Below are 23,912 nucleotides of genomic sequence, written 5' to 3'. Positions count from 1 at the left end.
CATTAATTAAGGAAAGTTTGCATGTTTCTTGAAACACATTTTAAAATTCTATTGTCAGTCCCTGGGTAGGCTTTAATTAAGGCTTATTACTTGATTGTCATTTTTTGTTCGATATTTATCTACTGTATTTGAAAATTATACAATAATTTTTGCTTTCAAAGTTTTTTTTTTTCAATGTTCTTTTTATTTATTCCACTCCGATCATTATTTATTCGATCCATGTGCTTAATGAACAAAAATTCACTTTTCATACAAATAAAACAACAAATCATAATCATGAGGCACAAAATAACATATGCATGTTCGACTTCCATATAAGTTTGAAAAGTGCCGTACGGCTAGACAATACAGCAGAGATTGGCACAGATTTTTTTTTAATGGAACTATTGCCCTATGGGTGCAAAATGTAATGGGCACTTAGAGGTTTTAATGGGCACTTGAGCAAAACAAATGGGAATTTTTTGTAACTTGTTTTAGATTTTTAATGTCTTAAACCCTTCACAAATAATCACATACAAACATTATGTCTGATCTAAATTTCATTTTTATTTTACATCTGTTTTTGTTGAAAGAGTTAGGTATTATCTGAATGTCACTTTTTATATATGTATCTGTTGTATTTTCTCTCAACTGATTAGATTTGACTTTCACTTCTTGAATATGCGCCTGTTTTTGTTCTGTTTCCACAGCCGTAAGACTTCCTGGAAGTTTAATTCTTCAGTAGCAAGGCGGATTTTCAGAAGCTTATCCAGGTTGTCAGCAGTTGTACCAATAAACATTAATTTATATAATTTTGTGTTCTTTATTATAATTTAAAATATAAAATAAAATATATTAAAAAATAAAAATGCATTTCTTTTCTGTCTGCTGTTGGAAAATTTCTTTGGGTTTGGCAGCCAATACAGACCAGGTAACCTGCATATCTGAGCACACTGTTTGATATTCAGTCAGTAGAATTTTAGTCAAGGCCAATTTAAGACCTGGTAGGTCTAATTGAAAGACAAGTCCATTGTAGAAATTAAACTTACCTGTGTTTAGTTATGATTTTGTTCTGCTGTGAAAAGACTCTCTCACAGTCAGCTGTATGTAGAGGAAGAACAGCTGCAAACTGAGCCAGCTTAATCATGTTAGGTACTACTTTAGCATGACTTTCTGTCAGGAGACGCCAAAGAACCTTGAAACTATCAACAGGATACTTAAGTGACCGCACAATTTCCTTAACCAGACGCCATTCCTTTCGAACTATATCTTTGTTAAGAAGTGCTGGAGATGTCACATCACCATAAGTCTAAAAAACAGATTGTATTTATAAGAACCTTATTAGTGTTTTCTGCAGCCTTTTCTCCTTTAATTTACTGATACATACTGTTACATATAGAGGATATTTGTTTGTTTTGCATGTAAGATTGAAATATAATTTCACTGAGTGAACACCAGATGCAATATTTTCACGAGTGGCGTAGCCACGAGTGAAAATATAATAGCTCGTGTTCACGAATGAAATATATTTCAATCTTATATGTAAAACAAATAAATTTTCTTTTTATTTCATGCGTTTTAAGTGATTTTAAGTAATTATTACTGATTTTGCCGCGTAACGTCGCGCATTCTCCTTTGTGACGTCATCACATCATGACGTCACATCAACAAGTTTGAAATATAGTTCTGTTAAATTTCTCTAATTTTGTTACATTTTTAACATAATGTATGGTTACATCGACTATCTTTTCCGAAAGGAGCAAAATTTACGCATGACGGCATTTATTTCTGCCTGTTATTCCATTCAGTTTTGATTTTCTTTTCATCCGCATTCAGATATAGTTCGGCTACAGTGAAAATTATATTTTATAAATTTCACTAGTGGTTTATCAGAATATAATCATCTGATATATTACAATAAAACACTGGAAAGCATGAAATAAGAAGTTATATTTTTTAATTGACCAGTCTTAATTTTCATACTGCAAAGAAACAATTCCTGACATTAAAATAATTGAAAGAAAATTGGTGTACTATTTTATCAATCATTTTGAAAAAAAAAAAAATTCTTAACCCATTACTTCATATACACGCCTTTTAACGCCTTTTTCAAACCCCCCCCCCCCCTTTTTGTTGTCTCAAATGATGAAAAAATGCCTTATTTAGGCCCCAAACACTTGTTTTTGTTTGAGAAATGTTGTTAAAAAAGTGACCCTTTTTTCGGCGCGGCCCCCCAACCAAAAGATACATCAGGGGGTTGCCAGAAGGGGGATATGCCCTGTTTGGGGGGGGTTTGAAGGGGGGCGGAGTCCCCCTCATCGCCAAGAAAATTTTGGACTTGTGAGAGGCTGTAAATGACCCCAGATTGATCATAAGGTAACGTGTAACCAATGCTGAAAAGCGTTTGACTCTATCTCAATCCATTGAGAAGTTGCAGCACTTTGAAATCAATTTTGATGGAAAAAATCAACGCAAAATAGTGATTTTTGGCAATTTTGAGATGTCCCCTCGTTGCCATGGTAACAGAAAATTTAAGCCTGAGCATGTTGTTGCAAGGACAATGGTCCAGTCAACATTTGTGCCAAGTTTGATTAGTGTTGAAGCAGTTTTTATAGTATTATAGCAATTTGAACTTGTAACGGGAGACTTTTCAATGAAAACAGCCATTTTTCACAAAATGCTCATGAAGTAATGGGTTAATATTGAATAATTAAATGATTAAGCGAGACTTACCTTTGGAAAAGGGAAGGCGAAGGTTGATCATGATTTCATCCGACACAAAACCCCCTTAGGGCTCACACAGATTAGGAACGCAGCGGTCAGCGGCCAGGTTAGTCATATTTTAAAGATCACATAAATCTATACAATATTGATAAGAAATCTTATTCAGGGTGGTCGTGGGTGGGCGTGTGAGCCCTAAGGGGGTTTTGTGTCGGATGAAATCATGATCAACCTTCGCCTTTCCCTTTTCCAAAGGTAAGTCTCGCTTAATCATTTAATTTCATCCAACACATAAACCCCCTTAAGGGCCCCACAGATTGTTCAGAGTGGATTGCTTATACAATATTGAGAAGGAAAGAACACAATATGATGCAAATTCATGTATTTATAGATCTAATATAAAAGCTAATATATATGTATATATGTACATCAGAAACATTTTTTTTTTTTTTTTTTTTTTTGATTCCACTAAAGTAATATACAAGTATGTCTCAATAAGCACCGGAAGGCTTTAAATGTTTACTAGATTATTAAGATGACATCAAAACTTTCGTTTGAATAGCACTAATGTCTGTAGTTATTTGTTTGTTGTAATATTTGGCAAATGTTTTAGCATTACTCCAACCGGCGTTTTTCACAATATCTGTTAACAACGCGCCTTTGCTATACGCATAAGATGTAGACGCTGATCTGGTACTATGTGGCTTAAATGTCTCTGAAATACCGGCTGTTCTCATTATGAGTTTGACCCAGCGTGCAACAGTTTGCTTAGATATTGAGCCATGCGGTTTAACCGTGGAAATTAGCAATGAATCTGTACCATTTCTAAGTGGCTGGGTTCTGTCAATGTATTCCTTGACTGTTTCTATTATACAGAGTTTTTTATTTTGATAGTATGTTTTTAATATTATTGGATCTAAATGCACTCCTGGTCGTGTCTGTTTCAAAACGCTAGATATATTAATCACAAGTTTGTCCGTATAAATGTTAATATCTGAGATTTTGAGCGCATGTAAAGTCTGGCATCTCTGTGCTGTAGTTAGTAAAAACAACATACACAATTTTCCGGACAATAATAACAATGATGACGTATCTATGTTTTCCAGGTATTTCAAAACAATTTGAACGTCCCAAATTGCGTTATACCGGGGCAGTGCAGGCCGCTCGTTGAATATACCTCTCATAAACCTGCTAATTATCTCATCAGAGTGTATATCCACTTTACCCGTTATCTTCACGAAGGTGCTAATTGCCGACCTTGCGGTATTAATTGCCGTATAACCTTAAACCTCGCGAGAATAGCTGAGCGAGAAATTGTACTACTGTTTGTGTATTAGGTTTAAAGGGATTTGTTTGCCGTTCGCAAGAATGAAGCCATTTTCGTAATGTACGTATTATATTGTTTTCTTGTGCTGTCCCGCCAAGATTTAATAATGAGTTCTTGAGCGACTTGTGGTATTCCTTGCTTTCGAAGGGCTGCCCTGATATATCGAAAGCAATCAGATTTGTTTTTGTCAACGGATATTTCATTTCTGGTTTGTGTTCCAGTTTTAATATGTTTTTTTGGTTGTGGTAGGAGATAGCACGGTCCTCTTACTAAGTTTATCAGAGTTGGCCACCATGCCTGTGTAGGCCAAACTGGTGCTATGATGACTGCCTGCGTTTTGTCTTCCTCTATCTTTTGTAGGATGCGCCCCATCAAACTGAAAGGAGCAAATATGTAAAATAATTGACCTGTCCATGTCATGGAAAACGCGTCCACGGCGTATGCATCTGGGTCCGGATATCTAGAAACGTAAAAGTTTAGTTTTTTATTTAACCTGGATGCAAATAAATCAATTTTCATATCGGGAAATTTATTGAACAGACTCGAAAAAATATAAGGATCGAGCGACCATTCGATGTCATCATTTCCAGTTCTACTAAGTCTGTCAGCGCGTGTGTTTGCAATTCCAGCTATATGGGGAAGCTGACACATGAATGTTTTTATTGATGCACCAAAACCATAGCCGTTGTGCTAATTTGTCAAGCGACTCAATTCTTCCCCCATAATTGTTGATATATGCGCAACTTGTTGTATTATCGGTATATATTCTGACATGTGAATTAGAAATATTCTGACAGAAAGTGTGTAAACCTATTTCACAAGCTCGTAATTCTAATTCATTGATATGTAATTGTTGTTCCTTTGTTGACCAAAAACCATTGGTTTCAATATTGTGTGTTTTATTGTAACATCCGTACATTTTCTGAGAAGCATCAGTATATATAACCATGGAAGGAGTCCCCACTGAAACAGGTTTACAACTATTTTTAGCATTAGTGATCCACCAGTGTAATTGTGTATTTAAAAGTTGTGGTATAGTCATAAAACTATCAAAATTTCCGTGATGTAATTTTAATTGATACTCTTTTACCTTTTCAAACGGTCTTATATACAACGGGGCATGTTTAACCCCCGGTTCTGCTGCATTAAGTTTTCCAATCAATTTTGCGAACCGGCGAATAGTTATTCTTCTGTTATGCAGTATGTCTGTGCACAGTGAAACGATATCGTTTATCTTTTCCACTGTAAGTCGAACAGTCATACTTACTGAGCACAAGATAAACCCTAAAATGTAATTTTTGTACAGGGAATAAAAACCGATTTGCTCAAATTAACTGTTAGTCCTAATTTGTCCATTAATGTTACCGTTTCCCGGACATTTTTCAAGCATGAATGGAAATTATCAGCAAATAACCAAGAATCATCAATAAAGTATACACTCGTGTGACCCATTGACCTTAGATAAGCAAACACTGGTTTCATTAATTTAGTCCAGATTTCTGGGGCTGCAGGAATAACCCATTACTAATGCAGTAAATTGGTACTTTATACCATTGAATAGAAACCTAAAGTATTTACGATCAGTTTCCCGGATTTTGATAGAATAATAGGCGTCCGAAATGTCAATTGAAGCCATATAACCGTCTTTCCGCATAGCATTAACTGCCGATCTCAATGATTCCATTTTTAAAATGAAGTTTGCTAACATACCGTTCATTACATTGTCGGAGATTCAATATAATACGCACGCGTCCGTCTTTCTTTGGTCTAATAAAAATGTTAGAAATAAATTCGTTACGCGTATTGCTTGGTGCCTGTTCGATAATGCCGCATTTTAAAAACCGATTTAGTTCATTTCGTATTTTCTCTGTTTCGTCTTTTGAAAATTTTATTGGAGTCGGAATTAAAAATTTGTTTAGGTTTTTCTGTTATTTCGGCACTGCAGCCCTTAATAGTGTTTAAAATCCAATCATCTGTCGTAAGTGTCTCCCAAAAAGACATATTATCAGCTGTTTTACCCGCTTTGAAATTGTGTATCGTATTTTGCAAACCGAATTGTTAATCCACTTACATTAATTACTTCCGCATAGGTTTGCCCCTCTTTGCAATGTGTTGATTCCTCGGGGGTGACTGGAATTTGTTTGTTCTCGGGAGAAGGCCATGGGTCCCTGATTGCTTCGGTTGTTGTATGTTTGGTAATTCTGTGCATGTGCCCCTCCCCGTTTGTGTAAAAAAGACTTCTTGGTAGATGCTGTTGTTGTTAAATTGGTTTTTGATTCTCGTAAGTTTTTTATGTCCTCTTGTAAACTGTCCCCAAATAATTTCGTCGCAGATGGTTTGTTTGTACACAAGGGTCGATACGCCGGTAACAGATCTCTCTTAATTTTTTTCCATCCGTGCATCGTTTGAATGGACTACGGTTTGCGCCAGCATCTTGAAAGTGTCCCTGTTAGCTCCCGTAATTCTGACGATACAGATTCCGTCTTCATTTTTTGCATAAGTTTAAGTACGGGAACTACAGCCTGGCATATCGAACCCTGCATTCTTTGCATAGCATAATCGAACGCCTTCGTGTCGCGTTTTAATTGTCGCCATAAGTGTTCTTCAACTTTCGGAACTTGAAGATTTTCCACATTGCAAGGACGTTTGTGTTTTAATGCCAATGATTTGGCTTTATCCTCCTTTGGTTTGGCTCTTAAGACTTTGTTAGCCAAAGATGCCAAATCTTTTGAAAGTTCTTCTCCTGTCTCTTCATTTCCTTCAAAAAATCATCTATATCAAAACCATTCCATTGTGTCCCCTTCCGGGGCCTCTGCATTATTCTCTTCTAAGTAATTATTTATCAATTCATCATCATCTGACGTGCAAGCACTCTGCAAGTCTCTTTCAGGAGAAATCCGGGATCGCTTTGCAGTACTACCTCCCGATTGGTCAGAGTTGCCACTGCGCAATAAATCAAGGTCCCGTTTCATTGTTGTCATGGTTTCGGTGAGCGTTTTGCAGTGATGCTGCAAGCTGTTTTGCACCTGGCTCCGATGTAATGGTACTGTTTCCCATTTCCGACAAACGTTCAAAAATGTTTGTGTGGTCCCTATCTACGTCATTTCCGCCCTGGCATGGTGCCAATATAGACTGGAAAGAAAGTGGGACTGTATGAGAAATCTCAGATATTTATATAATGATATAATTCCTGTACGTAACCAATAAACTTATAATTTCAAATTTTTCCATTTAGCTTTCTTGCTAAAACAACCAGTGGACGTATATCCATCCATAAACTGGCAATGCATTATATTTATTTGACTTTATATAATGATTTAAACTTGCGAAACGTGGTATCCATTTCGGCAAGAATTGTGATATTCTCTTCATACATTGTCGAAGCATTATAGTTATTACACTTAATATAATAATTTAAACTTGCGAAACGTGGTATCCATTTCAGCAAGTATTGTGATATAATATTCTCTTCATACATTGTCGAAGCATTATAGTTATTACACTTAATATAATAACTTTAACTTGCGAAACGTGGTATCCATTTCAGCAAGTAATTCAATTTTTGTAAAATTTCATAGCATATATTTGAGAAATGTGATATCCATTTCATCAAAAATAAATTTGTACAACATACAATTCTTGTCATTCAATTAAAGGTTAATATTTTTTAAAAATCCTACCTGATCTTCTTCTTCCATAATTCCAAAACCTCGAATTACACAAATATCTAAAATGACCACTAAATCCGAAATCCTAAGATTATTAATTAGTTTTGATTATTAGTTTAATTGATTTTCTTTTCTCTGAGTTTGTATATACGTCTAACCTTAACCGTTGAAGCCTCGTAATGACTAACCTGGCCGCTGACCGCTGCGTTCCTAATCTGTGGGGCCCTTAAGGGGGTTTATGTGTTGGATGAAATTTACCTTTTCTTCACCAAAATGATTTCATAAAAGTTCAATCTCAGAGTCTCCAAAGTTGGGATCACAGTCAACATTAATAGTTCTCAAACACAACACAAAGAAGGCATCAAGTAGTTGCTTTTGTGGAAACCTGCAGTAGAAAGTGTAAGTACTGTAATTTACTGTAAGTAACTGACACCATAGATACTGAACCAATGTTTATAAAACCTTTCACTTCAGACCAGTGATTCACTGTGAATAAACAAAAAACTGCCTGTGCTTTATCATTGAAATACTACAAGTACTGTTACTGTATACTTTAAATACATTTGTTTTTTTAGAAGAAAACTTTTTGGTGCTATTTAATTTTTTCCCATACCTTTTATTAATATTATTCAGAAGAGAGTCCAGAAATTTCGTTTTTATGCCATCTAGGTTTAATGCAGAATTGGTCAACAAATGTCCCTTGTATTCATAGTGCCCATCAACCTGGACTACATCACTGGAGTACTTCTCTGTGAGTGCTGTACAACTGCCTGCCTTCCATCAAAGCTGTTAAGTCTCCTACACAACCATTCAAGGCAACCTGAAAGAGTGTGCACAAATTAGTATGATTATAAATCAAAGCAATGTCAATTGTTCTTTAAATGTAAATATGATTAATGACAAATTATTTATGATACTGGAAGACTGGTACATGTACACTTAAGCAATTGACTTTTTAGCAAACTACCAGTACCTGAAATTACAATATTACTATGAATGATACAGGTATATAAGTTAACTAACAAACCTTTGCCTGTCCAATGTCTAGGCTCTTTTCCTGGTATTTCAAACACAGCTTCATGACTATAGGTAAGACATCCATCATTAAGTATGTTATGTACACAAATTGTGTGGTAGCCATTTTTTTAAGAAGCCCCTTTGACTTAGGATCCTTGGCCGCTTAAATATGATCAAATTATATTATTATTTGTAATAACTGTTCAATTAAAACATCTTATAAAACTATAACAAACCTTTTTTCCTATATGTTAAATTCCAAATTATAATGCAAGTAATAGTTCTACAGAGTGCTCTCCTCTTATTTTTTTGTACGGAGTATTTTCATTGGTCTAAGGTTTTCACACAACCAATGAAAATACTCCATACGAATGCTTCCGTTTATACATGTGTACTTTCATTTTGGATTGGAGAATTTGGCATATCGGACGGGAGAAAAGGTTTGTTATAGTTTAATAAGATGTTTTAATTGAACAGTTATTACAAATAATAATATAATTTGATCATATTTATATGGACAATACATTGAAATATTCATTCATTTCGAATAAACTGCCGTTTAGTCGGGTAATTTTGAAGAAAACCCAGTGGTCAGATCTCTGTCGAGTTACACTTGCGGTGACTTTGAGATTACACATCTTCTGATAACTTGAAATGATCGTAATGACAGCTTTATTTCCTTTAAGAGTAATCAATTCCCTACCATTTGGTACCAAGATATTGAAAATTGGTGAAAAAATGTTGAAGTTATGGAGTTCATATTAAGATGAGTGCTGAAAATTGAGCGGCGAGTTGCATAATGCATACCTTTACTAAATATATATGTATCAATTTTTTATTTTTTGTAGGAAATGAAGGTTATTGAATTAAAAGCATAAACCAAATATTGAAACATGTTTCAAATGAAAAATACTGTATTTTACATGGTTTTGAGAGGTAGGAGGGCTGTAGAGTGGGTGTGGGGGTGAGGGGTGCGGGGGTAGTGACCAATCAACGCGCCGAACACCTATGGCCCATATGGCTAGCCACTTCCATATCTTTATTGGTTTTAGATTGTCAGATTAACTGTATCGATTAAATATGTATTTGTAATTATCGTTACATAAAATGTACTAAGTTTGACTTATGATAAAAAGTAATTATTCTTCAGCATTGTATTAATAACTTAATTTATAATTAAACACTGTAATGTTATTGCACGGTGCATAGAAAAACCGGAAAGCACCGGATAGCACCGAAAAAACGGAAAAAGCACTCACATTTCTCATAAAAACATAAGAAACCTTTATTTTATCGGTTTGAAAGTGTTACCATTCGATTTATTAGATCAAAATCTGTTAAACAAGTCATTTTTAAAAATATATATTGATAATAATTACGAGTATTTAGGAAAATAGATATATCGAGTGCTTTCCGGCCCTGCTAAGATACATGTACATTACCGGATAGCAATATTGTTTATCAAAGTAATACATGAAAACTTTATTTTATTGGTTTGAAAGTGTTACCAATCGATTTATTAGATCAAAATCTTTCAGACAAGACATTTTTATAATTATAATATGATTATTATTACGATTATTTAGGAAAATAAGATATATCGAGTGCTTTCCGGTCCTGCTAAGGTACATGTACTTTACCGAATAGCAATATAGTTTATCAAAGTAATACATGAAAACTTTATTTTATTGGTTTGAAAGTGTTACCAATCGATTTATTAGATCAAAATCTTTCAGACAACACGTTTTTGTAATTATATTATGATTATTTTTACGATTATTTAGGAAAATAAGATATATCGAGTGCTTTCCGGTCCTGCTAAGGTACATGTACTTTACCGAATAGCAATATTGTTTATCAAAGTTATACATGAAAACTTTATTTTATTGGTTTGAAAGTGTTACCAATCGATTTATTAGATCAAAATCTTTCAGACAACACGTTTTTGTAATTATATTATGATTATTATTACGATTATTTAGGAAAATAAGATATATCGAGTGCTTTCCGGTCCTGCTAAGGTACATGTACTTTACCAAATAGCAATATAGTTTATCAGCGTGTGCCCGTGGAATAAACGAGGCGTGAAGTGTGCCTTGATTGATTTCAATATCATATTTATTTTTCAATTATGTATGTATATATGTTTGCTAAGTTCTGTTTTATATCTGTTTATTTTGTTCTTAGTAATTAGTTTCGTTTATTTTTATTTATTGCACTGTTTATTGTCACAAAATAAAAAAAATCACTGAAACAATTATTGTTCTTCTCTTCCTGCTGTTTTGAATCCACTTGTCTTCCACATAGCCTACAACAAATACATATATTAATATATTAGACAAGGTACATACATTTTAAATATTTACATTCCATCGATATGTCAGAGGTAAGAGGACCAGTGCTTTTCGGTGATGTATTACTATTATTTTCTCCACAGGACCGGAAAGCAATAATGGAATGTGCAGGACCGGAAAGCACTCGATATATCTATTTTAATATCTATTTTAAACTTTTTTATTCGTAATAATAATTATAAAAAAATAATGTCAGGGAGATTTTTTCCTAATAAATCTATTGGTAACGTTTTCAATTCAATACAATGAAGGTTATACGTTTTTTTATGGAAAATTCGAGTGCTATTCGGTAATGTACATATACTTAACAAAACCGGAAAGCATTCTCAATTTCTTTAACATTCATAAATCTTTTAAATAATCATAGAATTTAGAATAAAACATGAAATAATACTGTATCATACCTAATAAATCGATTGGTAACAATACAATAAAACAAAGATCTTATGTGATTGTTTGAGAAATTGCATTGCTATTCGGTAAAGTATATGTTACTTCACAGGACCGGAAAGCACTCGATATATCTATTTTCCTAAATAATCGTTATAATAATCATATTTTAATTATAAAAACATGTTGTCTGAAAGATTTTGATCTAATAAATTGATTGGTAACACTTTCAAACCAATAAAATAAAGTTTTCATGTATTACTTTGATAAACAATATTGCTATCCGGTAATGTACATGTACCTTAGCAGGACTGGAAAGCACTCGATATATCTTATTTTCCTAAATAATCGTAATAATTATCAATATATAATTACAAAAACGTGTTGTCTGAAAGATTTTATTCTAATAAATCGATTGGTAACACTTTCAAACCAATAAAATAAAGTTTTCATGTATAACTTTGATAAACAATATTGCTATCCGGTAATGTACATGTATCTTAACAGGACCGGAAAGCACTCGATATATCTATTTTCCTAAATACTCGTAATAATTATCAATATATTTTTATAAAAATGACTAGTCTGTAAGATTTTGATCTAATAAACCGATTGGTAACACTTTCAAACCGATTAATTAATGTTTTCATATGTTTTTATGAGAAAATTGAGTGCTTTCCGGTTTTTCGGTGCTATCCGGTGCTTTCCGGTTTTTCTATTCACCCGTTATTGCATGTTTAAATTTCTGTTAATTATTTTAATTCTGGTTATGCACTATTGATTACACTGAAATATTCATATACTTTTTTATTTTTGGCTAGACACAAACATTTGTAATTGTATTGTTATAATTAATATAGATTAACTTACTTACAATCCAAATTGGAGACCAATTCTTTAGTGAGGGGGTAATGCTATGCCCGATGTCGTGTCTATCCGAATTTACATGTACCTTTCACTGTTTCATGAGCGTCTGGTGATCCAGATCGACCGCTTCGTTATTATTTCATTTTTAAGCGTCACAGTAAAGTTATCGTTCATTTAACACAATTTTATGTTTAACTATTGATAACAACCATTGAAATCACACAATTGCCCGTATATTTATGTAAAATCCAGTCCCAGGTATAGCGTACCTTCTTATTTTTTGGTGAAATAATTATTTAGTAATTTAATCTAGTTTCTTTACAACACCCGTGATCAAATTAAAACAGTAAAGAGTTAAACGTAAGGCGGAGTTAAATTGGTCATGCTGAGAAGGTTGATAGCGTTTATATCTGAGTGAGTTGATATAAAGTTTTAACCGTACCATACTGTATGCTCCGTGTGACGTCACATTCTAATCACGTGATACGTACACAACAACAACAAAACGGTTATACCGCAGTCGAAGATCGAGAGCTCGCCCGGGTGGTCAGTTAGAAAATGGAGGTAAATTAACCTGAATGGGTTATATATTTACCTTATAAAGATAAATAAGGTTTTACCAGTCATTGATCCATAATAGAATACCTAATTATTGAATACTATAGATAGAGACCCCTTGACCAGATCGGGTCAAGAGTACTAAATTTTTACCTTCTTCTTAAGGTGATTCCGCTTTGTCAGCCATGTTTGTTTTCACAAAGTCTGTCCAAAGTGAAAGTAGGCCAAAATTCTTATAACAAAAAAGCTCACATTGTTATATGATGAGCCATTTGCAAGTACACTTCCAGTTCTATGTTTTAAAGACTATTTTAAACAAAAATAAAAATGATAACAATAAGAAAATTTACCTTGAATGGGCTAAATTTCTGAAGACCAAAAACATTCTGTTGCAAATTTTTATGCACATTTCATGTTCTTCCCAGGTTTTACACTCATCCCAATATTTTTAAACTTGACACATTAATGAATAGTTGTGATGAAAATATTCTTCTAAAATTATCTTTATTTTGTAAAAACATTATGTTAAAATTTAGATAAGTAATACTTCTCATTCTCTGTTCTCATTTGTTACAATATAAAATACATGTTGTATTGAATTCAGAACTTGAAATGAACAATATGATCTCCTTTTTGTTTATTAAGCTAGTCATAATTGTATTTTTATATTGTGATATTAGTGATTTTTGACTGTTATTTTTCTGTTTGTTTGTTGTTGTAACCAGTTGCATATTATATGCCTTGGTTTAATAAAAACTGAAACTGAATGGCAAAATGCTTTTTAAAGTCTGTTTTAGTGCCTACAAAACCTATTTTTTGCAGAAAATACAAAAAAACTTTAAACAAGAGGGCCATGATGGCCCTAAGGTCGCTCACCTGTATGTAGGCCCCCGGAGCGGGGCCAGTTTAAACCCCAGGGCTTTTATTTGAACAAACTTGGAAGACACCTATAAGAAGACGTTTCATGATGTACACACTTATAATGAAAAACAATGATCTGCCCTCCCCTACCCCCGGCAGGGCCAATTTTAACCAAGGGCTTTTATTTGAACAAACTTGGTAGACACCAATAAGAAGATGTTTCATGCTAAACATCTAAGCTGTAGCTCATTGTGTTTTTTTAAAGAAGAGTTTTTAAGTTTTTACTATACACATATAGTTAAAAACAATGACACCTCTGGGGCGGGGCCAGTTTTGACCCTAGGGCTTTTATTTGACAAACTTTGTAGACACTTACTAGAACATGTTTCATGTTTAATATCTAAACCGGAAAAGGAGGTGGTGTACTAATACTTGTAAAAAATAACTTTATCTCATGTGAACAACCAAAACTAAGCACTGACTGTGAAATTTTATGGGTTAAGGTAGAAATTAAAGGTAACAAACCATTCTACATCGCATCCTACTATAAACCACATGAAAACGACACAAAAAGTACACTTGAATTTGAAAAATCACTAGACTTAACAAGAAATCTTAAAGGCACAAAAATAATTCTAGGAGACTTTAACTTTCCAAAACTTACATGGGACTCAGAACATAATTATTCTTACAAATCTGGCTTTAACTCAAACTCCACTTATGATAAATTCCTTGAAGTCATCGAAAATCATAGCCTTACTCAAATGATAAATGAAAACACAAGACACAACAATATTTTAGATCTCTTTTTAATTTCAAACCACACACTTGTCAACAAAACAGAAATAATCCCAGGAATATCAGATCATGACATCATCACAACAAGTGTACACGCAAGACCAATTATAAACAAACAAAAACCAAGAAACTGCCCAATCTACAAAAAAGCTAACTGGCCTGAATTTAAAAATCATATGCAGATATTTACCCAAGAAATCATACATAAAGTTGATACATTTTCAGTTGAAGAACTATGGACCCAATTTAAATCAACAATTGAAACTGGAATTACTAAATTTGTTCCAATAAAAAGAATAGGATAAAAAAATCACTACCCTGGATAACAAAAGCAATTAAAAAACTCATGACAAAAAGAGACCATCTATACCAAAAACTAAAAAAACATAAATCAAATCATGAACTTAGACAAAAATTCAAAAAATTGAAAGCACTTATCAAAACTCAAATCAAAACATCTTACGATCAACACTTAGAACACATATTAGAACTTGATGACAATGATCCCACAGACACCCAAACTAAGTTTTCTACTAAAAAACTGTACTCCCACTTAAAAAACTCCAAACAAGATTCCCAAAATGTAACAACTCTCAAAGACCAAACAACAGGCTATCTTAAATCAAACAACCGCGACAAGGCCAATATATTGAACACGCAGTTCCAATCAGTTTTCTCCAGTGCCTCTCCACTGTCTCTAAAACAAACTTGCATGCAAAAACTTTATTACATTGACCCCAAAAAATACTGTAAATACCCTAAAATGGATGATATATCTCTCAGCAAAAATGGGGTGCTGAAACTTCTTGCCAACCTAAAGATAGATAAAGCTGCAGGCCCAGACCTTGTTCGGCCGGTTGTCCTCAAAGAACTGAGGAATGAAATCACAGATATCATCACAATTCTATTCCAAAAATCTTTATCTTCTGGTACAATTCCCTCTGACTGGACCAAAGCCTATGTTTGCCCTATTTACAAAAAAGGTGACAGCACAGATCCAGCCAACTATCGACCGATTTCATTAACATGTATCCTTTGCAAAACGCTCGAACACATTGTCGCCTCACATCTCTCTTCACACTTCAGTAACCACAACATTCTCTTTGACCTTCAACATGGCTTTAGGGAGAAACGCTCCTGTGAAACACAGCTTATTGAACTAACAGACTCCCTTGTCAACAACATCTCAGCAGGGAAACAAACAGATCTTATTCTCCTTGACTTTAGTAAAGCCTTTGATAAAGTAAATCATCGTAAACTTCTCCTTACCCTTCAAGAAAACGGTGTCTCCACACAAACTCTCAATTGGACACGTTCCTTCCTGATAGGTCGGAGCCAAACTGTTGTACTGGAAGATGAACACTCTACAGAAGTCCCTGTAAACTCTGGTGTCCCCCAAGGCTCCGTCCTCGGCCCACTCTGCTTTCTGATCTACATTAATGAACTTCCATCTTCTGTCTCCAAGTCCCAAATTCGCCTATTTGCTGATGACACCGTGGATTACATTACTATAAACTCGCCCTCAGACTCACAATCCCTCCAGGAGGATCTTGATAAGATGCAAATATGGGAAAGGGAGTGGGACATGGAATTCAACCCCTCAAAATGTCAAGTCCTTCACATCACTAAAAACAGAAAAGTCATCAACAACAAGTACTTCCTTCATGGCCAAGCTTTAACATCAGTTCCTAGCTCAAAATACCTTGGCCTTGACTTGTCCACAGACCTGAACTACAACACACATATCTCAAGAATTACATCAAATGCAAACAAAACCCTAGGATTCATAAAACGAAATATCAATACAAAAATGAAAAAGTAGAACAACTAGCTTATAAATCCCTAGTAAGACCCCAGTTAGAATACGCATCAACTGTTTGGAGCCCCTACACACAATCAAACATCCAAAAAATAGAGATAGTCCAAAGACGAGCGATACGCTGGGTAAAACAGGATTACTCCCCTTTGTCATCAGTTACAGCCATGCAGAAAGATCTTGGCTGGCGTTCTCTCGAGCATCGCAGACTAGACTTTAGACTTATTATGTTTTTTCAAAATTTACCATAACCTAGCATTCCCACCTACATTAAAACTCCATCTAGGCTTACTAGACATATACATCCCCTCTCTCTTAGGAAAATACAGGTTACATCAGACTGACTACCATAAGTTCTCCTTCTTCCCCCACTGTATCACACTTTGGAACCAGCTCCCAAGGAACATTGTCACCCTGCCTGATCTAGATCAATACAAACAGGCAGTGGTTAAGATACAGTATTAGTTGACTTGTTGTGTTTTTACTTTTAAATCTTTCTTTCACCCTTACTAATAAAAATATTTTAACAATGACTAGAAGTTTTCAATGTCTCTCACTGTCCTGATCATGTTCATTTTCAGGTTTTTACTTTCTCTCACACCATTTACTAACACACCCGACGCGCACAATTTCCTGCCTATAACACTCGCGAGAGGGGTTGGCAGTACTCAGAGATAGATAGATAGATAAACTCTAGCTATTTGCGTTTTTTCAAAGATGTTTTTTAAGTTTTTCCTATACACATATAAGGAAAATCAATGACCCCCCGGGGCAGGGCCAATTTTGACCCCAGGGCTTTTATTTGAACAAACTTTGTAGACACTCACTAGAAGATGTTTCATGCTTAATATCTTAACTCTAGCTATATAGATTTTTTCAAAGAATACTTTTTAAGTTTTTGCTATACACATATATAAGGAAAATCAATGACCCCCGGGGTGGGGCCAATTTTGACCCCAGGGCTCTTATTTGAACAAACTTGGTAGACACCCATTAGAACATGTTTCATGCTAAATATCTTAGCTCTAGCTCTTTGAGTTCTTTAAAAGAAGATTTTTTTAAGTTTTTACTATATACATATAGGGAAAATCAATGACCCCCTGGGGCGGGCCCAATTTTGACCCCAGGGCTTTTATTTGAACAAACTTGGTAGACACCCATTAGAACATGTTTCATGCTAAATATCTTAGCTCTAGCTCTTTTGGTTCTTTAAAAGAAGATTTTTAAGTTTTTACTATATACATATAGGGAAAATCAATGACCCCTTGGGGGCGGGGCAATTTTGACCCCAGGGCTTTTATTTGAACAAACTTGGTAGACACCCATTAGAACATGTTTCATGCTAAATATCTTAGCTCTAGCTCCATGAGTTCTTTAAAAGAAGATTTTTAAATTTTTACTATATGCATATAGGGAAAATCAATGACACCCTGGGGCGGGGCCAATTTTGACCCCAGGGCTTTTATTTGAACAAACTTGGTAGACACCCATTAGAACATGTTTCATGCCAAATATCTAAGCTCTAGCTCTTTGGGTTCTTTAAAAGAAGATTTTTTAAGTTTTTACAATATGCATATAGGGAAAATCAATGACCCCCTGGGGCGGGGCAAATTTTGACCCCAGGGCTTTTATTTAAAACAAATTTGGTATATACTTACAGGAAGATGCTTCATGCCAAATATCTTTATCTAAGCTCTAGCTCTTTGGGGTTTTAAAAGAAGATTTTTTAGTGTTTTATATTAGTTGTCATGACAACCAGAGTTCTGCATGGAATTCAACTCTTTTTTTAAATTTTTTTAAAGGTGACCACCAAAAGGACATTCTTGTTAAGTTTTAGTGCAATTGGCTTTGTGGTTTATGAGGAGATGTCGATAAAGGTAAAAGTTTACGGACGACAGACGGACGCCGGACGGACGAAAAGCGATCACAAAAGCTCACCCTGTCACTTTGTGACAGGTGAGCTATAAACATAAATCTTAGGAAAGTAGTTTATCTGACCTTGAAATAAAGTTTCCTTTTAAAAGGAAAGGCTTGCACAGTGTTGTGCCTTCATCCCAACCCTTTAAAATTGTTTTTTTTTTTGTTTGTTTCAATTTATTATCACACTTTTTTTGAATTACGGTATTTGTATATCATAAAGGGTTTATTTAGTTTTTTTTGTTTTTTTGGAAAAACGAATATTTTTTGTCAAAACGATTTGAAATCTATTCTCTATTGTATAAAACTAACAAGTGTGCACATTTCATTTCCCCTTTTTCGCAGAGAAATCATTCGTTTGCTTTATAGACAAGTAAATGCACTAAAATACTTCGTTACGTGGTACCAATTTATAAGCTTGTATCAACTACATGTACATATGAACTATATGTTACACGATCACAAATACGTATAACAGCACGTGGCAAGGTTAATCATAGGCACTTGGTTTCGGGATAAAAAGCCTTTTGAAGGGTTTGTATAACTTAAATTTGATTGAATGTAACGATTTTTTAACGTAGATGTCTCGATTCTAAATTCGACATTTTTCCGATATTACTAAAAAAAAACACCATGACATGTGTAAAAAAAGTAGTACCATGAAAATAAACATCATTTACCTATTTCTTGTGTACATGACAAACAGACACACTTCACTGTTACACATAAAAAAGTTTAGATTTTAAAGTTCGATTGTGTTATCATTTTAATTGAAGTTCATAAGGCTATAAATGATGATTGTTTTCTTGCACTACTTTTTACAAAAATAATGGAGGCCATGTGCTTAGAAGGACATGAGATAAATTAAGGATTTATTTGGAGTTAAGTTTTGAAAGATTTTTGTATTTGCTGCAAAAAATAGCTTTTGTAGGCACTAAAACAGACTTTAAAAAGGATTTTGCCATTCATGAAATGTGCTTAAAACTTTGCAACAGAATGTTTTTGGTCTTCAGAAATGTAGCACATTCAAGGTAAATATTCTTATTGTTATCATTTTTATTTTTGTTTATAATTGTCCTTAAAATATAAACCTGGAAGTGTACTTTCAAACTGTTCATCATTTTACAATAAGAGCTTTGTTGTTATATGAAATTTGGCCTACTGTCACTTTGAACAGACTTGAGTGAAAACAAACATGGCTGACAAAGCGGAATCACCTTAAGAAGACTATCAGATACTTGGAACTGGATATATGAATTAAATAGAGGATATTGAATGAGTGTAAGTTCAATACTGAATTTATTGCACGAGTTGAATAAAATTATATTATGCGAGCCTCTGGCGAGCATAATATTATTTTATTCAACGAGTGCAATAAATTCAGTAATGAAGTTACACGAATTTAATATTCTATTTATCACATACCCAAAATAAAGACCGTTTAAGGTAAAACAAGAGGCATTTTTCATTGACGCTTAGAACTATAGTATAACACTAACATTTAGCGCGTCTTTACACTATGTTTGAATAACGCTAATGACGTCACGTCAAAATATATGCACGGCCGTGCAATACCATATTTACGGAGTCGCAAAATCGGCACGGGTGTGTGATAAATCATTAAATGTGCTAGTATAAGTGAGATGAACCAGAATTTGTTTATACTAAGTTGTTATAGATATTTAAGAGAAAACGGAACTTGACTGAATCCGGTCAAGGTATATCGAACTATCTATATTTGTATACAAGTAAAATGGTTTCCTGCGGTGAACATTTTAATAATATTAAGATATTTCATTTAACTTTTTTCAACATTATTTGGGGGGGGGGGGTTGTATCAGCAATATAATTGACAATTGAATAATCGATCAATATAGAAGAAGGTCTTTGGAAACTGTTGACCGTTGAAGACCGGAGAAGGTGGAACATAAAACAATTATTTCTTTTAAGAAAATGATTAAATAGGCCTACCATTTTATGAATAATTCCGAGCAAAAAATAGATAAAGTAAACACACAAGTTTACGCAGAAAATATCTCTATTTATTATGTCAGATGCCACTACGAATATTTTAATTTTGTAGATTTTCAGTATAAACAATTCATTGTTTGTAGCATTTTGAGATACATATTAAAGAAACATTGATAATTTTCAAACACATCATTCAATTTTTTCCACCTGAAACGGAAATACTATGAAAATTAGAAATATCACGTAAAAGTTTTTTGTTCTTAATTAGGTGTAATTCGGACTAATTCCCTGCACGTAAATCCGTAACGTACCGGCAAATGGTATTTAGCTAGGTTATCGAAAAGGTCAATGAACCAATCATGTACGGTTTACAGATCACATGCTCCTCCATGTACCGAAAACAGGTCACGTGCTCCTCCATGCCTCAAATGTTAAACGCGTACGAATACCCTGCGGTCTGGAGACCGCAGGGAATAAACTGTTTTAGTGTTTAATTGCTTGTGGTCTGTTTGACCCAATATTAAAATAGTGTGTAACTGGAACTCTGTCTTCTGTTGTCCATTTATATATAATTAGTCCCACTAACTCCAAAGAAATTGAAGTTCATGTTATGACCTTTTGAAATCAATACATCCTGACATTTACCTGATTGATTGAAAAGGGGGCATAACAATACCACAAGAGAGGGAATCTTGATCTTATCTTCCTACACATTTCTTACTTTGCCTAAATAATTGTAAAGAAACTTTCTACTGAAAGAAATATAATTGGCAGCTGCATATCATCAATATTAATCTAAAAGTTTTAGATTCCTATATCATGTCACAATTATACTCTGATTTTATTTAGAACTGTCTAATTTTAACATAGGGGATTTAAATGCATTCAAAAGCCCTAAAATTATACAAGTTTGAGTTTCTGCAGAAAATAAATTTCATGAAACAATCTTAAATCTTGTACTTGTCAAGGAATCATTTTGGTACAGAAGTTTCTAAAGAAAAAGATACTAATTGCAGACACCCTTAAAGAATTATAAGTAACCAGTTGACTGATTTTTGTTTGACCACATAGGAAAGTTCTTCCTCATCATGCCTCAGAAATGCTAATATTCTTATTCCTAAAAATCTTTTCATTTTTGGAGTGCTTTCATAGTTTCCAAAAAGTTACTCATTGGCCAATAATAGGAACCTTCATCTGTTGGTTTTAGGCAATTAGAAAAGTAATAGTGATTAAGCATTTTGTATGGAAGTCAAAAAACTACTTTGTTTAGATTTTGCCTCATTTAAGACAAATTGTTACACATTTATCTCTATTTTCTTTAGGTATCAAGAATTTTACATGCTCTAAAACCATTATTCAAATATTATTTAATACATATTTGCCCTTTCTAAAGAAGTAAACAAATTTTTGTTTCAGAGGCATAATGTGCCATTAAAGGTAACAGAATGAATTACATAACTAAACATTATTTCACATTAACTTGTATAACTACAAGTACTATATATAAACAAACATTAATTCAAGTTGGTTTCATAAAGCATGTAAATACAATCCTTGATTGCCTAAAGCACATTAACAGGTCAATTATAGCAATTTAAAAGCAAGATTTAACTTGGAAAAAAAATGCTGTAATAGCCAATCTAAAAATCAAATTATTTTTAGCTCACAAGTTTATATTGCAGCATTTAACACAAATAATTTGTCTTGAAATATGTTCTTCCTTGAAGTCAAATTTGAAATGAAACAATGCTTGATAAGCCTATGATATCTGATTTAAATCTTGTACAATTCTACAGCAAATCATTGAAGCATGAAATATACCGTTTCTTCAATACCTAATTCAATTCTCAGACAAAATCATGCATTCTGCCATAAAATTTTAAATTATACGTTTAACTGGTTCTAGAGATAAATAACATCATCTCCCAGGGTTTTATCAGAAATCTTTAAATCAAGACTGATCATGCAAGTTATAACAGAAGAAAATCAGCCTAGAAACAAGAATGGATGTATTGTTTTTCTTTCCTAAGGTGTATGCTAAAGTTTCATATTAAAACGGACCAAGGGGGTCATTGGCCCAAATGCACTCACCCGAGTACTAAATGCAATTGATATAAAGTTTCATATAAAGCAAACAAATATGGTAGTCACCAAACTTGATGTTGAGTTACATATAGCTTTAGGACCGTAATACTTATTATTGTCATATTTTATTATATTAAATGATTGCAAAAGAGTTGAACCTGATATAAATACAATCATTAACCTAGTTTCCAAGACTATAATATAAAGTGAAATCATTTGTTTCTGGAAATTGAGTACTGGACAACATTACAGATTTTGCATGACAAAAACGATGTCGCAGCAATCATAATATCTCGACCTTTCTCCAAAACAGACAAGCTAAAAATAGTCAATTTCTTTCATGATTTAATCTCTACACAGGACTATAAACAAGATATATTAGAAGTTTGTTAAATAAACACCAATTACCTGGTACACACTGGTTTTCTGGCTCGCTCATTTTGGACAGCATCAAAGAAAGCAGCATTCCAAAACCTGAGAGACCGCCATATAGGCTGTTCTCTTAAATAACTATACAGGAAATTCTTGTACCGGTATACGGGCGGCCATGCTGAGCTGAAAAATAAAACATACAAATTTACTAAAAAACTGCTAAATTTCTGTAATAGACTTAACCTGCATTGATTTTATAACCATCTATTGTTCAAGTTACTTCTTCAAAGTCTAACTTAGCCTGGAAATAAGCCTGCTTTGAGTTTATAACCATGTATTGTTCAAGTTACTTCTTCAAAATCTAACTTAGCCTGGAAACAAGCCTGCTCTTTGAGTTTATAACCATCTATTGTTCAAGTTACTTCTTCAAAATCTAACTTAGCCTGGAAACATTGGCTTGCTTTGAGTTTATAACCATCTATTGTTCAAGTAACTTCTTCAAAGTCTAAGTTCGCCTGGAAACAAACCTGCATTGATTTTATAACCATCTATTGTTGAAGTTAATTCTTCGAAGTCTAACTTAGCCTGGAAACAAGCCTGCTTTGAGTTTATAACCATGTATTGTTCAAGCTACTTCTTCAAAGTCTAAGTTTGCCTGGAAACAAGCCTGCTTTGAGTTTATAATTATCTATTGTTGAAGTTACTTCTTCAAAGTCTAACTTAGCATGGAAGCAAGTCTATATGCACATGCAGATCCAGGATTTTTTTTCTTCTAGAGGCAGTCATAATATTTCCACAAGGGGTTATGGATATTCTGGAGATGGTTTCGCATTTTACTAGTTTCCATGGTGGAGCCAAATTTCAGGGCATGTCATGACCCTCTCATGCCATCTGATCTCAGGTACCGGTATATTTTATTCTATCGTAAAAGTATCTCATATAACTTATGACTTTTATCACTTTGTTTCCAGATTTTTTTTTACTTAGAAATGCATTAAAACATTAATTTCACCGAACCTTGTGTTGACAAGGTTTGGTGACACATCAATAAATAATGACATCAATATGACAATAGTCACTCTTGACTTGTCTTTTAAATAGAAGAGGACAAATTGTTGTTGTCAGCTACAGCAAGACCTCATATGCTCCGTATAATATAATATATTATTTCAAGCAATAATTATTAGCGCTTGATTAGAACTTTTGTATGG

General features: G+C 33.7%; 1 protein-coding gene across 1 annotated transcript in view; it reads right to left on the bottom strand.

Annotated features, from left to right (window-relative positions):
* Window positions 1-22,738: 22,738 nt before the first annotated feature.
* The window catches only part of LOC132741382 (uncharacterized), a 98,406-nt gene continuing 97,232 nt past the window's right edge, over window positions 22,739-23,912 (bottom strand). The window contains exon 6 of the mRNA XM_060729538.1: window positions 22,739-22,884. Coding sequence (XP_060585521.1) covers window positions 22,832-22,884 — 53 coding nt within the window. The 3' untranslated portion in view covers window positions 22,739-22,831. The remainder of the gene's footprint in view (window positions 22,885-23,912) is intronic.

This window comes from Ruditapes philippinarum, unplaced genomic scaffold, assembly GCF_026571515.1.
Source record: "Ruditapes philippinarum isolate M1 unplaced genomic scaffold, ASM2657151v2 ctg501_1_1_1_1, whole genome shotgun sequence".
In the NCBI taxonomy this organism is placed as follows: Eukaryota; Metazoa; Mollusca; class Bivalvia; order Venerida; family Veneridae; genus Ruditapes; species Ruditapes philippinarum.
This window is presented reverse-complemented; position numbering and strand designations above follow the sequence as displayed.